This window comes from Megalops cyprinoides, chromosome 10 (genome assembly GCF_013368585.1).
Source record: "Megalops cyprinoides isolate fMegCyp1 chromosome 10, fMegCyp1.pri, whole genome shotgun sequence".
Classification (NCBI taxonomy): Eukaryota; Metazoa; Chordata; class Actinopteri; order Elopiformes; family Megalopidae; genus Megalops; species Megalops cyprinoides.
In genome coordinates, this window is record NC_050592.1 from 17647380 (window position 1) to 17663618 (window position 16239).

At 42.5% G+C, this 16239-nt stretch overlaps 1 protein-coding gene across 2 annotated transcripts in view; it reads right to left on the bottom strand.

Annotated features, from left to right (window-relative positions):
- Positions 1–16239, bottom strand: part of LOC118784315 (rap guanine nucleotide exchange factor 5-like) — a 71761-nt gene that overhangs the window by 17715 nt on the left and 37807 nt on the right. For both annotated transcript variants that reach the window (XM_036538509.1, XM_036538508.1), the window contains 3 exons: positions 11591–11727; positions 10780–10880; positions 779–857 (listed from right to left, as the gene is read on the bottom strand). In XM_036538509.1, the coding sequence (XP_036394402.1) occupies positions 779–857; positions 10780–10880; positions 11591–11727 (317 nt within the window). The remainder of the gene's footprint in view (positions 1–778; positions 858–10779; positions 10881–11590; positions 11728–16239) is intronic.

A 16239-nucleotide genomic window follows, 5' to 3' on the forward strand; every position in this document is an offset into this window, starting at 1 on the left:
GGACAGAAAGACTGCAATACAGCATGTCATTGCATATACAATATCAGGTAGGACTAATCGAACTTTAAATTGCAATATTCACACATGGTGTAGATGTTTGTGTAATGACAATAGTACGAACAATCTTTAATATAACCAAAATTTTCATTTCTTTTTTTGCTGCTCTTCTTTATTTCCTTAATTGCTGGGATGTTGTGGTTAACCGGTAACTTGAGATGGATGTTTTTTTGGTCATGTCTATCTTTATTATCATTCTTAGTCATGTCAAACCACATCAAAGGACTGCATTCATGGGTAGTTCACCTTACTTTTGACAAACGTGAATAAATCACAGTTAAATCAGTGGAAAATTCTGTTTGTACTATTTATAGATTTATACAAATGGAATTTCACTTTATTCATTTTAGTCATGAGATAATTTGTGTCCATAAGAAAAGGAATGTCTGAAAATTATGAAGTCAATTTTTTTAAACATAATTTGCCATATATTGCACTGGGCACACAATTGTAGACATGTGGATTACTCACCATACAGGGGAAAAATTAAAATGCTATTTTGGCACCAAAAGAGGGGTAAAACAAAAAAGACTGATATTTTTGCATAGGAGCCTTCAACCTCGGATATCTGGGTTTAGGTCCTCAGCCAACTATAAAAATCAACGGATGCTTAGAAGGATCATCTCACAGTCCTTAAACCACACAGAGTCCTGTGAGAAGCTAATACACATTCTGAATCACATGCGATTGTCCAAGGAGGCCACTGGCCTATAAAGGATATTGTCCCAGCAGCGCCTGACACAGATCGTTTGTTGACATAAACACCAGATAGGTCAACAGGAAGTCATCCAGGAGGGTCTCTGAAAATCAGGAAGAAAGCACCTCACTTAAAATGGCAAGAAATGCTGGGCTGTTATATGTGGAAAATAAAGCAGTCTGGGTACTTCATTGGATGATATCAGCCCTGTCACTTGTTGTTTGCCTGGTACATCATCTTCAAACTCTCCCTGGAGTTTATTTTCAAATACACACATTTCATTTCACACAACATTTTCCAAACAACTTATGCAATATTTTAAAGTAACAATTACACTAAAGTAAGTGTCAGAGCTGCGCTAAGTCCGGCTCCTGTGCTACTGTACAGCATGGTAGTGCCTCCTCTCAGCCTGGTTACATGACATTCTCTCAGTTGGGTTTACTGTAACCTGAGCATACACACATTTGTTGCTTTTCTAGGAAACTGGGTGCGGCAAGAAAACAAACACCCACACAGCCCTAATGAGGAGGGTGGCGTTACCAGCACACATGCCCTGGGGAACAGCGACAAACAGTAAACAGCGGTGACGTGTGGGCACCTCGGTACGTTAAGCGGGACCAGCCCAACACAAACACATTCACTGTGGCGTCACACCAACCGCCGCAGGAAGCAGTTACGCACAATGCTCGCTGCAGCATCTCAGGGAATTTGAGGTCACAAAGCTTTCTCAGTTTTGCAAGATGTCATATTTTATCAGCTCGTAATGATAAAAAAAAAAATTACTGAAAAATACCGGCCCAGATTATTCTTTACAAGTCCATGATTAAAGAACAAGAGTCTTGCCATGAATAATTAAATGATTCTCTCCAACTAGGAAATGAAAACCCTAATTTTTTGGTGGTTGTATCTTTCCCATCTTTCCTCCCTTAAGACCAGAATATTTTTCAACCTGTTTCTAAAATATTGATCAAATGCCGTCTCTCACCACCTGGAGCTACAAAAGACAACACGGTCCATTTTCACACAGGGCATGGAGCACTCTTTCATGTTCACGAGTTCACCAAGTGTGGCGACCTTGCCAGAGACGGCAGCATGTTTTGAATCCCCCCAGTCAGAGTAATGAAAATGGAAGCTTTCCTTTGACACTTGTGTGAACGCTTCCTGGCCTGCCATCCAACCTGGAGCGAGGGACAGCGCATAAAGCGGAGCTGACAAGCCTGCCAGCGCGGCGCTGCGGGGAAAGAATGACGCCTTCCAGCAGAGGTGTTGAAGCGTTCACGAGGAACACCCCTGCGCCACGTCTTAGCTTTATCATCACCACGCGGAAAGCGCGTTCATTTTTCAACATTTTCATTACAGGGACGGGATTTCAATCAGATAGGGGTGACAGAGCTTGACAGAAAGGAGAGGGGAAAAAAAACCAATTAGTTCAAAGAATTAATTAAATGTCCTGCTCCCCTGATGCCTGAGAACTGCTCCAAAAACATGAATTCCAGATGAGAAATGTCACTAGTAAAGGAGGGACTGCAGAGAGATAGGCTGATTAAACATTAGTTTGTTCATGTGGACCACAGTGTGACAAATTCTTCATGTATACATTTTAAAGGGGCTTTTAGAGTCATCTGTAGGCTCTATATAGCCAATGTTATTAGGCGTGACATCCCATACACAAACATCTAATGCTTCTACCATAAGGACTCTTACCGATGGTTTCATCTAATGTCAGAATGTTTGTTCCTATTCAACTGAGATCTGCTAATCAATGATCAAAAGTTCTGGCCATGCACATATTAAATTTTTTCCACATATGTTCGTTCATGCATCTATTTGTACAATTTCAATCTTCATAATTTCCATCAAATGTCAATATCTTGTATTAATTGTTATAACCACAATGTCTGAGTATCTCCAGCAGCTGGTACACGCATTTGTGTTGTGTGTTTTGAGCCACTTCCTTTGCTCCATGTGATGTCGTTAAACACAGCAAGGACTTTGTCAGGGGCACAAGATACACATCTTCAAATAAACCTTAAAGCGAGTAACATCTAATGAGAGCTGAGCCCAGCATGACAAGTCATCACTCATAACGAATGTACTGGGGTCGCAGATGACGTTCATCCATTTTTAATTTGCTCCTCTACCGACAGAGTTTAAAAATGACCTGCCTTTGTAACCCCCTCACCCTTTAAGTAAGTGGGCTTTAATGCTATTTTTTCTGTGTTTCTGGCGCATGGACTAAACAAATGAAGATGAGGTGAAGCCCCTGGACGTTTGACTCTTTGTAACCTCCCCACTGCTCCCCATGTTTCACTGTAATTGCTTCTCAAATGTGGAGGTCATTTGATATTTGCTTGGCCATCAGCTTAATGTGTTTATAGAGCACAGCTACAGTCCTCCTTTGCCCTTGAATGCAGGGAATGTTTCTCCTTCATGCTCTGCTATGCTCTGATTCCTGCTCTGCATTTCGAAGCCTTCCATCAATTTGCAGAAAATGCACATTAAAGTCACGCTGTTATTATTGTGCTAATGATATATGTTTCCTGTAATGTGGAATTTGATGGTTGTTCTTTTGGTGAATGCATGTGAAATCTCAATAATTTATGAGCACATCTGTCAACTCTCAGAACAATGACAAATGCACATTGTCCATTGTTTAGCATCAATGAAGTGCAGCATTTATAGCAGGGAAACCAGTCACATTTCCATCTATGCCTTTTCCTTCCCATTTTAATATTGGTGATTTTTTACCACACAGTGGTGGCTTCACAGTGTATGATTCACCCTTGTCCTGGAAAACCTAACCTTCATTCACAGCGGGTGGCTCAAGAGTTGTGCAAATCTGGGTTTTGTCAGAAAGATCCCTTGAGGGAGTTGCAATCGTACCCTCAGACTGCTGTTAAATGGGACATTGTTGTTTAAAGTTCATTTTTGGACATGTGGAAAAATCAGCCTGAGGGGGCTATGGCATTTTCAGTTTGGCCTGATCAGAAGTGAGCTAGCCTTCCGGCAGTCCTGCTGCCTTCGTGAGAATGTGTCCCATAAATAAGCAAAGGCAACAGAGAAAAGCTCCGTGTATCCAAGGCCCCAAATCCTATTAGCGACAAGGCTTTCCCTGGTTCTCACCGAGCACGCCGCATTGACAGGTTTGTGAATTTCCCCTTTAATTTCACACTTATTTCTCAAGGGTCTGTGTGTGTTCTGCTTCTCCGGGCGATGGCAGAGCATTCTGACAATCTGCGGTGTGCAGCTGTGGACATGCACACAAACTTACAAACCGACATGCATGCGTGGACTCTCAGTGCAGCAATGAGACTCTGCAGCAATAGTGTGAGTACATTCCAAACTCAACAACAAGACCAACTATGCTAACTGTATCACCATCTACAGTGGTCATAATCAGACCCCCACCACACACTCACACATTCAGAATAAACCATAACCAAAGATCAGTCTCAATGGACTCACAACATGCTCTGCTTAAGTAATACAATTTAAACAAGTTACTACTTACTTATTTGTTCCTTACAAAATTATTTTTATTTGGGAGGTTTGGACTTTGGGTTACAAGAGCCACTGAATTTGACTGCTGCATTAGAAACATTCTCACCTGTGTGTTATTCAAAATTAAGGATACAGCACATTGGGGTTAGATTGAATCCACTGTATTTTATTCCTCTGCTTATGGTGTGTGAAAGGGTTCAGTTTTGCATCACTGCTGCGAAACATTAAAATCTTGTTTGATCGAGCGTAAAACAGGATGAATATTTTAGAAGCTGAGAGACAGAGGGAGCTGCTCCCAAAACAGCTAAAACTTGGTTCACTTGGCGGAATGTTTTGCCTCACAGAACACTGCATGTGTAATGATTCCTTTGACATAAGCAACCTCTCAAAGCATGTTTTTAAATTTTCTTTCATCATGTGTGAGCTGTAAACTTTGTTTTTTTCCTAGTTAAAAACACAGACTCAAGTTGGTGGATCTTAAAGATTCAAACCAACCTTGAGGGATACTCAGTGGCTCCAAACCTCATTATCAAAAATACTGGAGATACAATGGACCCAGATCTCTCCTTAGAAATGCATATTAAAAGTATGCATATCAAAAATATGCCCCCTTTCACCTTAGAAATACTCACAAAGGTAGGCTTTTCCTTACTTTCAAAGATGCACAAATACTGCATATTTCAGTCACCCTTTCCAGTTTTACCCCTACCTGACTCTAGGTTTTCAGTTCCCTCTGGAAATCATACTGGGCTCAGTGCAACACGAGAAAGCAAAGTAAAAAATGTGGTACAGAATAAATTACTTTTATGATATATTCAAATTTTACAACTTTTGACAAGATCCCATAAAAAATTGTCACTAATACACAATTTTCCGTCTCTCTCTCTCTTCATACCCTTATCTGCGTTGGTGGAGAGAAGGGACAGACAAGAAATTCTTTCCGAGAATTAGTAACAACAACAATTAGTAACAAAGTAACAACGTTAAATGAAGATATTGGCAGAGCAGGGATATATGCAACTGATAATGAAGAAAAAAATTAATATCAGAGAAACATCAGCTGAGCAAAGCAACAGTTAAAAAAGCTTTCAAGCTGTTGACCGCAATGGTAGCACATGTCAAAGATGAGCAGTCATCTTTGAGTCAGTCTCAGCTTGCAGGCAGTCCAGCTGCATATTCTGACCTACAGCAGCTCTGCACGCCCACACACCAATATACCCACACACCCAACAACACACACACAAGCACAGAGGACACACACGTGCACACAGACAGGCAGGCAGACAGACAAGAAGGCACACACACACACACACGCACGCACGCACACGTACGCGCACGCACGCACGCACACGCACGCACACGCACACGCACGCACGCACGCGCACGCACACACACACACTCCTCAAGGTGACATGGTGCTTCTCCATGAAAGCCTAAAAACCCACTGTTTCTACATTTCTGAAAGCTTTAAAATGCCCAAAGCAGAACAATTCACAAGGCTTCTTTAAATTTGAAAGTCCTCCTAGAGTAAAGAGGGATGAATCAGCATTTATCGCTCATTAGTGGAGCATACTTTAATACATGATTTTTAAATTACAAACAAATGTGAGTGCTTGACTAAAATGCTACTTTTATTTGTATACATTGTTGCATTGGCCATACTTTAAGCGGTACAAATTTATTTGGTTTGCATTTTCAAATTTCAGAACCACCCCAATAAAAAATAAATTGCCTAGCCTTAATTTCCATCACCTCTCAAAAAAACATCAACTATGAATTTAGAATTTAGAATTTTCAAAACAGGCATGAGTCAGCAAAATGTCACCAGAATGGTGTGGAAAGTGGAAATGCCAAGAGTGAGAACGATTTTGTATTCTATCTTTAAAGTGTACACATACAATGAATGTCACTGCTAATCCAATCATGTACAAAATCCTCCTCAGGTGCGATATTACTTATCAAGACATCTCCCTGCTCTCTAGCTCTCTGACTCACTGATATGGTGAGGGTAGGAGCAACAGACACAGGGAAAGAGTGATACAAAGTGAGGGAGGGTGAGAAAGAATGAGTGAGAGACAGAGGTAATGAAAGGGAAAAAAGAAATAGCAAGCAATATGGAAGCAATATAGTTAAGCTATATCACAACTGTAGAGGCCACTTCAGATTGTATTGAGCCGTTTCCCCGTGTAAATTTTCAGTCTGGATTGAGAAATGACACAGCAACACAGGCTCTTACAATGTCATATAAATATATTTGAATCATTGTTCCATTGTCCAGAAGGTAGTAAAGAATTTTTATAATTATACGAAAGGTGGGGGCATCACTACTTAACTGGTCATTGATCTTAACCCTAAAAAATAAGCAACAGTATCAGAATTCTTCATCTGAAGAAACTCACAGTGAATCTAGCAGGTCCAAATACAAGTAGTTTAATGCAATTTGTTAATTAATGATCCCTGTGATTTCAGTTTGTTCACCCAGCACTCAAAGGGACATGAATAGGGTGATAATGACACCATGAGTCCCACATTGTTCCTCTGATAATCTATCACTGTGTGGTAGACAGCCACCAACAGAAATGATTCATTTTGTCAATGGAAAATGCAAAGTGAATGTGACAGGGTTGAAGAAATGCCCAAATAGCATCATGCACATCAACAAAATTAATCCAATACAAGTGGAGAAATCCAAGTCAGCCATGCCATCAGCTCTTAAAGGAGCCACATTTCTTTTTTATGACATCACTGCCTCATTCAAGCAGGTTATATGCCTGAGCTATAGTTTGTGTATAATTGCTGCACAGCACTGTCCATCTGTTATATTCTGGGCTAGTCAGAGAGCAAAACGGTGTTAAGTGGACTGTGACATTACACAGGAGAGAGGACACCCTGCTGTGTTGCCTCTTTCAGTTTGGAAGGAAGATGGCAAACGCTGACTACACCCACACACGTGCATGCAGTTACATGAAGCACAGTGATTGACAATGTCAGCGTTCAGGTATGGGGAAAAAAGAATACTGAGAAAAATGTTCAACGGGGAACAATTGAACTGCAGGGAGCTAGAGCTTTGGCCTGGCCTATTCCTAAACGCGGCTCAACAACTTGTCTACACACCACACACACACACACACACACACACACACACACACACATATATATATATACACATACACACATGTAATGAAAATCTATACATAGGGTTAGTAAACCCTGTGGTGACAATTAATATTCCTTAGAATCACATCACTATTGGCAACTTTCAAATGATCCAAATCATTTCCTGAACCCAGAATGAATTTATGCAGGAATCTGCAGAATCCTTTGAGGTATTAGAGGCTAGACCATGAGTATAGAAACACGCAATGGCTTGTACAGACTTACATTTGTAGCAGCTTTTAAGAAAAAAAAAATCCAATTTGATGCTATCAGTTATACAAACCCTTGTTTCATAGTTGATTAAACCTAATAGGAATCAGATCTCATGACACATTATAATCCCCATTAATTTGCAGTGTTGCACTCTTATCATTCCCATTGAGGACGCTGCCTACAGATTTTTATTAGGTAAGTGTTGCTTACATACCACAAGCACTGGTCTCCGCCTCCTCATAATCAGTGCAAGCTTTCAAAGGTTTTGGTCAAGGGTAGTAAACAAGCGCGACTTCTTAAATCTGTGAGCATTGCAGCTGCCTACTAAATGCCGAGGGAATATCCCAGAGGAATATGTAATGCATTGATTCAGACACTTCTTCCAGCACTTCCGTGCTCTTACTTTATTTTACCTTCATCTTGAGAAGGCTCAATGAATAGTTCATGCAGTGCACGCTGGGAAAAAAGCCTTCAGCAATGTTTGAATCCCAACCCGAGTAAAAGTCCCAAGGAATCACAGGAACTGAAGTGATTGCTGATCCTGAGACTGCAGACAGAATGTATTCACTGACACATTTTTCAGTTTAACCTAATTAATTTTCCAAGTTTTCTAATTCTGTTCTTTAATGACAACCAATAGATTCAATTTTAAGGTCTAGATGAATAGAACTTTGGCTAAGGACCCTAGTTCATGATGCCTCAAGATCCCGACTGGGAAATTCTTTTCGCACTACCACAAAAAAATCCAGCTGTATTCATGGGTAACATTTGAAATGTCAATAATGAAGCTATTCAGGAAGAGGAAATCTACATTTTCAGTAATCATGTCATCTAATGTCTCAGTGTAAATGGCTAAGGTGAGATACAGTGCAAACAGCTCACACATATGACATGCCATCACATGATACAATAACTTATATAACATAAGTATATTAACATAAGTACTTAAAACTTACGTAAAGATGTAATATGTAAAACAGTGCATTCACTACTCACGCGGCCAGCTTCCTTAAAAGTTCCCTTATCCCCAGGGTGTAATTAGAACAGAATGTTGCACTACAGGTTACTAACGAAAATAATCAATATATTCAGAGACTAAAAACCGCATCCTTCTTTGCCCAGCTTTATCTTAAGGGAAAACATACCTCTTTACTGTGCACAAATTATTCATGTTCACATGGGCAATGCAGTTTTCTGGTATTGTTTACAATGCCCAATGTTCTTGGTGCAGCCATTCTACTTACAAAAACCAGCTTAGCGTCTTTTAGGCATGACATGATTAATGTGGTCAGAACTTCAGCAAGATGTATACTGCCTATGCACAGGTGCAATTTTCTGTATTTCTCTTATAAGCGCATCTGTTTTCATCACCCAAACCCAAGCACATACAGCAGCATGTACTCCATGAAAACAACGAGTTCATCGTGTAGAAAGTCGATCATGAACCAAATAATCCATTCTCCCAGGACGCTCCCTGTAATTACATTAACCCACAGCGGCTACATTAGTGAAGCGATTTTGTTCCCGATTCCCTTTGATGGTTTGGTCTAGGTGGCAATTACTCTACATGTCATGGCTGGTGGGATTTTCAGGCCTGAGTTTCCACATCATTTCCCCCTGATCCTCTGATGCTGTTCTGAAAAGAGCAAAGAGCAAACAGAAAAGGCTGTGTGCGCCTGACACAGACACCATGAAAGACTAATGCTATTTTACTGTTTTAATATCATTAACCACACCCCTTCGCTAGCACCTTCTTCCTTCCAACCTTCCCTCATCCCATTCAAAACATAAGTCCTCATGCAATATGCAATAAAACAAATGTGGAATGCATCATTTAAACATATGCAAATGTCAGCACAAATATTATTGTGATTGCCACTTTCACATTTATAGCTGTCCGCATATATTTGGATACACTACACTCACATTTTACACAATTTAAAACACAATTCTGCAAATTTGGATGTAATGTATTTGTAAAACAGCATAATTGGATGTACATCGTATTTCATATTTCACTCAGTAGTAAATTTAACATTCAATGTTTCACCAGTGTTCCCTATAATAAAGATTTGCGCCTGATTGAATTACACATCCACATCTGAATGAACAATGATGTGGAGCTCTGAGAGGGATCATGGAAGCTCACAGGTACAGAGTGAGTGGGAATTACAGCTGATCTCAGGTCAGCTGCCAGCGCACCGGCAGACAGAGAACATTCCGCCTCTCTCTCTCTCTCTCTGCAGCGCTGCCACGGACACATAAATATTCATCGCTGTCCACCGTGGAAGAACGCCGCAGAGAGAGCCAGCCCTCCTTCAGCCTTCCCATCTCATGTCATCAAAATTGCCTGACAAAATGACGGGATTCAGGCTCGGATTTCCCCCAGCTAGCAGGATGGGAGGATTCAGAGAGACAAAAAAAGACCCTATAAATAAAACATGCCCCCCCCTCTATCTTGTTAGATAGATGGTAACAAAACACAGCCCTTGATGGATGACACTACGTAAAGCTATTCCTGCAGTCCTTGGAAAGGTGCAGTGTTATTGTACAGGAAACACCAAGACCAATAACACAGGGCAAATGCTATCTCCACAATGCAGCACGGATGTCACCTGTCCCCCCTCTGCTGCACCCCCAGAATATAAGTAATGCTGAATGAAATGCATCATAATAACAAAAAAAATGCAACCTGCTGAGTCTGTCAGTACCTTGAAGAAGTTATATGCTATTCTATAGCCTGCTCAAAATCAGCACTCAGATTATACATCCCTCTGTAAGTTAAATGCTGTTCCTCAGCCTGTTCAAAATTAGCAATTCATCTATTATTGCATTAATTATCTCCCATCTTACTGGCCCTATTGGTGCACTAACACTAATGGATGTCAAAACAATAATAAACTTTAATCATTTTCATTCAGTGAGATTTAATTCAATGAGATTTACACTCCTTCTGAATACCTAATTAAGTATTTAAAGTACCGTCCATAATGCACACTATAGAAGGTCCTTGTTAAGAACAGTTAGAGAATCTGGTGCACACAGTGTGAAACACACACTTACAGTTGGTTGAGAGGGTATGGGATGGCTGATACTGAATCACTCTTACAAACTAACAAGTTACAGGGAAGGGACATCTGGGAACAGTCACTCACCCGCCTCCTTGCCCTGTGTTGTTCCCTGGCCGTCATCCAGCCGCAGGTCACTCAGCAGGTGTTCGAGGATCTTCTCGGGCGTCCCGGACACCACCACATACCTGTCGGACACCAGAGAGGAAGAGTCGGTGGAGTCTTCCTCTGTGGAGGAGAGGGAGCGGCTGCTGCTCCACTCCTCCTCCTCCGTCTCTTCGCCCTCCTCGTCGATGTAGCGGAAGTAAGGTACGTCGAACGCGGGCACGGCCGCCCCCTCCCCGCCGCTGCTGGTGCTGCTGCTGTCATCCGAGCCGCCCTCGTCCTCTTCGTCCTCCTCCTCCTCCACCAGCGCGGCGGGCAGCCGCAGGTCCAGGGAGTGGAGCTGTGCCGCACTGCACATCCTCAGAGTCCCCACCGTCCTCGCGCTGTGGTCCCGCCGCTGTCACTGCTGCATGCTCCAGGAGTCCCCGGGACCCTTCCTCGTGTCTACCGCATGCCCTGGTAACACCCTGCCCCCCCCCCCCCGCCTCTCGCACTCTGAGCGCTCGCCGCTGCCCCAGGAAGGCTCTCCGTTCCTGGGCTGGCTGCTGGTGCACGCCCCTCTCTCTCCCTGCAGCCGCTGGAGCTCCCGCACAGGCTCTGAACCAGCAGACGCGCTCCGTCTGACTGAGCAGAGCGTGCGTGTGTGCGCGTTTCACTGTATGTGTGTGTGTGTGTGTTGTGTGTGCATGCGCACACGCACTAGGGAGCGTGTGTGTCTGAGTTTGTCTGAGAGAGAAAGAGAAAATGACTGGGGAAGAGAGAGAGAGAGAGAGAGGGAGAGAGAAAGGCTTACCTCCTGTCCTTCTCCTCCTGTCTCCCTCCCCCGGCTGAGGGAAGGGGGGGCAGTCGCTCTGACGACACCCTCTGGAGAACCAGCACGTCCTGGCCCCGCTCTTTCAGACACACGCGCAGAGCCTCGGCACTGTGGGGCTGGGGAGGGAGGGGCCACAGAGAGGAGGAGGAGGAGAGAGGGCAGAGAAAGAGAGAGAGAGAGAGAGAGAGAGAGAGAACTGATTGACAAAATATCACGAGGGAGATTTCTTGCCTGTAGCCTCCACCACAGAGCCGAACCAATTTCACTTGCGACAGCTTGTCAACTGATGTTTTCACAGATTACTTCTTTAAAATGTCATTGTTATTATGGGAATCTGATAAGTTGCGTCACACGCGCAGTAATAATTATTTATTTTCAAAATTGATTTCTATACTCAGGAAATGGCATGCTGGATGTTATTGCGTTGTTTTGCCTTTCACCCTGCTGACGTCTCTGGCACCATACTGAACAGAACTGCTTATTGATGGGGGGACAGAGCTGGGGAGATAAGGAGACTGCAGTCCTCATCACTCCACACCACAGCCACTGCCACAGAGCCACTTTGTTACCAATGACTTATCAATCTTCCGCAGGCCTTGGCTCCAGGGGGAAATGCAGTCCGCCCTCTCTACCTATCCATCCACACCACGCACCAAGCACTCAGCTGTTTATCCGGCTTCACACAGCTCCCACTGGGGTCACTGCAATTAAAACAGGGCAAAGTATGACTACAAAATACGCAAAATACTGGACCAATTACAAGTTCATTACGTGAAGCCACCATTAAAGGTGAAACATCCAGCAGAGAACGTCCACTGTGGTCTCTCATCGATAAACAGTTCCAAACACCACATAATCCACTGCCATTCAGCCCATACTGATCAATTTGACACATCAGAAACATGTAAGCCAATGGCTTAGTAAGACTTGGTCTCTCTTAATCAGTATTGCTTATTTTCTCTTTCTTGGTTCTAGTTTGGCCTCATACTGTATTCAAACATTTTTATGTCTGTGTACATTTTCAAGGAAAAAACAGACATTACAGAAAAGCTACACACATGTTGAATGGAATATGTGACAAGGCACTCATTTGAAAGCCGCATTTCTCTATAACTCATGCGTGATCAGTACAAAACATGTAAAAAACACAAAAAAAATTGAAGAGGGTTGAAGAGGGATTTTAAAAATGGCCATAGATGGCCATATTTTAAATAACGTACTATAGCATTTGTATATTCATGACTGCATTGTGTTTCAGCCATTCTTTCCCCCCAGACATTGGTAAAATGAATTAAGTCCATGTAGCGACACTAGTCAAATTCGCCTTTATGGGAGAGCAATCTCAGCACAGCTGAGGACACCCGCAGAGAGGATATTGAAAAGGAGATTTCAGCTGGAAAAAGGTTATTCCCTGAGGTACCAGGACCAAAGCGTTGCTGCTCAAGTGTGTCTGGGATAATTGCGGCAAGCGGCAAGGTGCCCATGTCTGACCGGAGGCCCGAGGGCGACTTTATACCATGAAGGACCATCAACCCTGGGGGGCATAATGAGGAATCTTTTGTTGAACTGGGATTGAAACACATTGGATCACTGTTGGCGCGATGTGGATTGTCCTTCATGTGAACCAGAAGCAGGTAAATGATAACTTAAAAGCAGAGAACAAAAGCACATGCTCACAGTTGTATCCCTTTTACCTCAATACGGTTTTCCCTTTTTCCCCCCCAAACTAATTACAACAAAAATTGTATTTAATAATTTATTTTTAGCACATTTCCTTGTAAAGAGTAATTCACAGAGCATGGCTATACTGTGCATTTACATCACATTAAGAGTCTACACAAGTCTAAATTGACATTGATAAACCCTGTGTAGATAATGCGAAGACAGCTTGCTAAGTAATGAATGTGCTAAGAACTAAAGGGCTTCTGCTGGTAGAAACATTAATGCATAAATTATTAAGTATGATATATTAAAACCTGGTAAAGAATCAGTGTGAATTCTACAGTCTACAGTATAGTCATGTTTCCTACCAGCATCAATAGCATTAAAGATATGATTAGTTCAGCCGGACTCAGACACAGATCCAGGTGCACTCAAGAATGGACAGGTGGTGATATGGGAGGCCCATCAGCCAATGGAGAAAGGGTGGGCCTTCATGCTTTTCTAAAAGGCTGTTACTCAGAGGAGGTACCATTACTGCTAATCATTTAAGACAGGAGCTGCAGGGTTCTGGATCCGAGCCACGGTAGAGGGTCGAGGTCTACCACCGATGCAGCACTTTAACTGAATTGTTTCAGCTATGCAAAAGCCTGCTGTGTATATCAGTCACAAAATGAGTGCCTGTGATGGAAGCCTTGCAAATAGCCCTCCGTCAAGGCCTCCGCTGATTATAAAGACCCATAAAGAAAGAACAGCACAGTGTTTGGATATTGAAATAACACAACTATAAATGTGGCTGATAATACAGTCTGAGATAAGGGGTACAGATGCTGCAGAAAACCAACATTCTAGAAAGAATAATAAATAGGGAAAGCAGAGTAACTGTCCATTGACAGGTTGTAAGGTTTGCTCAGTGATGAGAGCGCGCAGAGTGCACTCCCGCTGTGCCAGCAGACTCCTGCAGTCCCCGTGCTGAGCTCTGTGCCCGTAATTAGCCAAGCGGACGGACTGCGGCGGACGGCTGCAGTTTCCCAGCGTAATTGCCTCTACTGTGAAGCGTCTCAGAGACTGCATTCGGTTCTGATGAGATTACAGTAGACCCTCGCTGCAGGATTACTACCACTACAGCTACCCATGGGCCTCTTCTAATGCAAACCATGGGGTACAACGAAGCCAGCAGGTCTCAAAAGGCTTCATTGTGTGCCTTTCTGTGTATCTGCTACTTTTCTGGTGTTAGGCACCTGTTTAGCTGGAGTGCAGCCCTAACTCCTAATAAAGCGGAGTCCCTCCACACCCAGTGCACACACTCTCCTACAAGGGTCCAACCTGCCATGCCAAAAGACCCATGACAAAAGGAGAGAGACAAATGTTACTTGTGACGTTTGCTGACTTTTGGATGAACTGGTTCGTTCGTAAAAATGACGACAGGACCATGGCACTCAGAGATCTGCCGTGTAAGCGGCACAGCATGGATTTTTCCAGCTCCCTAATGAGGATCGTTAACGGGGACAATTCTCCGCAGCACCTCCCTTTGTCCAGTACACTGTGACCCCACAGTCAACCCAGAATTCAGGGAATGCCTCTTGTTCTTGTTTGACCATTAGGTGTGGCTCCTGGATAAAGTCACCCTGCATCCTCCCTGTCACAAGACATATGACAGGAGAGGAAGGTGAAGAGAAGGGAGGTGAAAAATGTGCCCGTTCAGCTTCCAAGAACCAGACTACTGCATGTTCTAGAACGTCTTCCTGTTATGAAATACTTCCTGAACAGAAGGTCACATAAGCCTGCTTTTTTAGGACAAAGTGACTGTCCTTAGCCTTGTGTATGGGCATTGACACTAGCTCCATTAGGTGTACTTTCCACAACACTGAATGTGACCTAAAATCAACAGGATTTTATCATTCTGTCACTGCAAGACCTTGGAGAAGCAGATAGATGCTTGATACCTTGCATCTGCTCTGTTGGCATTGTATTTTTTGGAGTTCAATTCTGAATACATGCTGTGCACACAATGCTGAGTTGAGTTGAATGACTTGTTGATTTAAAGTGATTATTCAATTATAATTTAATCTGTATCTGAGAAGTGGTGCAGTACTTTAAAGGTATGTTATCCATATCACAGTGAAACATGCCTGATTAATCTGAATTTTGAATATGAAATAAATTCTATGATTTGATATGAACTCTATGATTTAATTTTCCATAAAAATAAGTTACTTGCAGCCATGACATATAATATGGAGAATCCCAAAAGGCGACGCCTTTGTCTAAATACTCCAGGTTCAGGCAGGTTGGGTCATGTCTCTGCACATGAGAGATCAAAGCTGTAAAAGCAATATTATTTACTCACTATGTACTGCTGACACCCTTATGAAGTGTGGTGTGCATACTTTACATTTCTGCATATTACCCATTGAACAGGTTTGATTTTTACGGAGGTAAAACAGGTTAAGCCCTTTGCTCAAGGGCACAACGGCAGATGCTATGGTTACATGTCCAGTGCATTAGTCACTGCACCACTATGCCAACCACAGCAGTGACAAGCTCTTCAGGACACGCGATATTCCATTTACAATCAAATATCACCAACCATAAAGCATTTTAAAACCTTAAACAGCCATTACATAACCAGCACATTTCAGAACATTGATAGTCGCACTGTGTAAACATTTCTAAACATATTCTAAACAAAATAACTTAAACTGATTTAGACGAGACACTGCAAAACTATTCACTCCAAAAAAAACCCCCATTTATACAGAGAATCTCTGGTGTACACTTACAATGATCTATGAATATGTGACAAAAGTTGATTTAGACTTGTTATACGTCTGCAGAGGATGTGGGTATAATGGCTGGCTGCTCCCCACTGTCCAGTATCTACCATAATCCTCAGAGAAACAAAGTGTATGTGTATATCTTTAGAAATGCACTTAACCTTTTTTTCTGACGATGCATTAAAAACCACA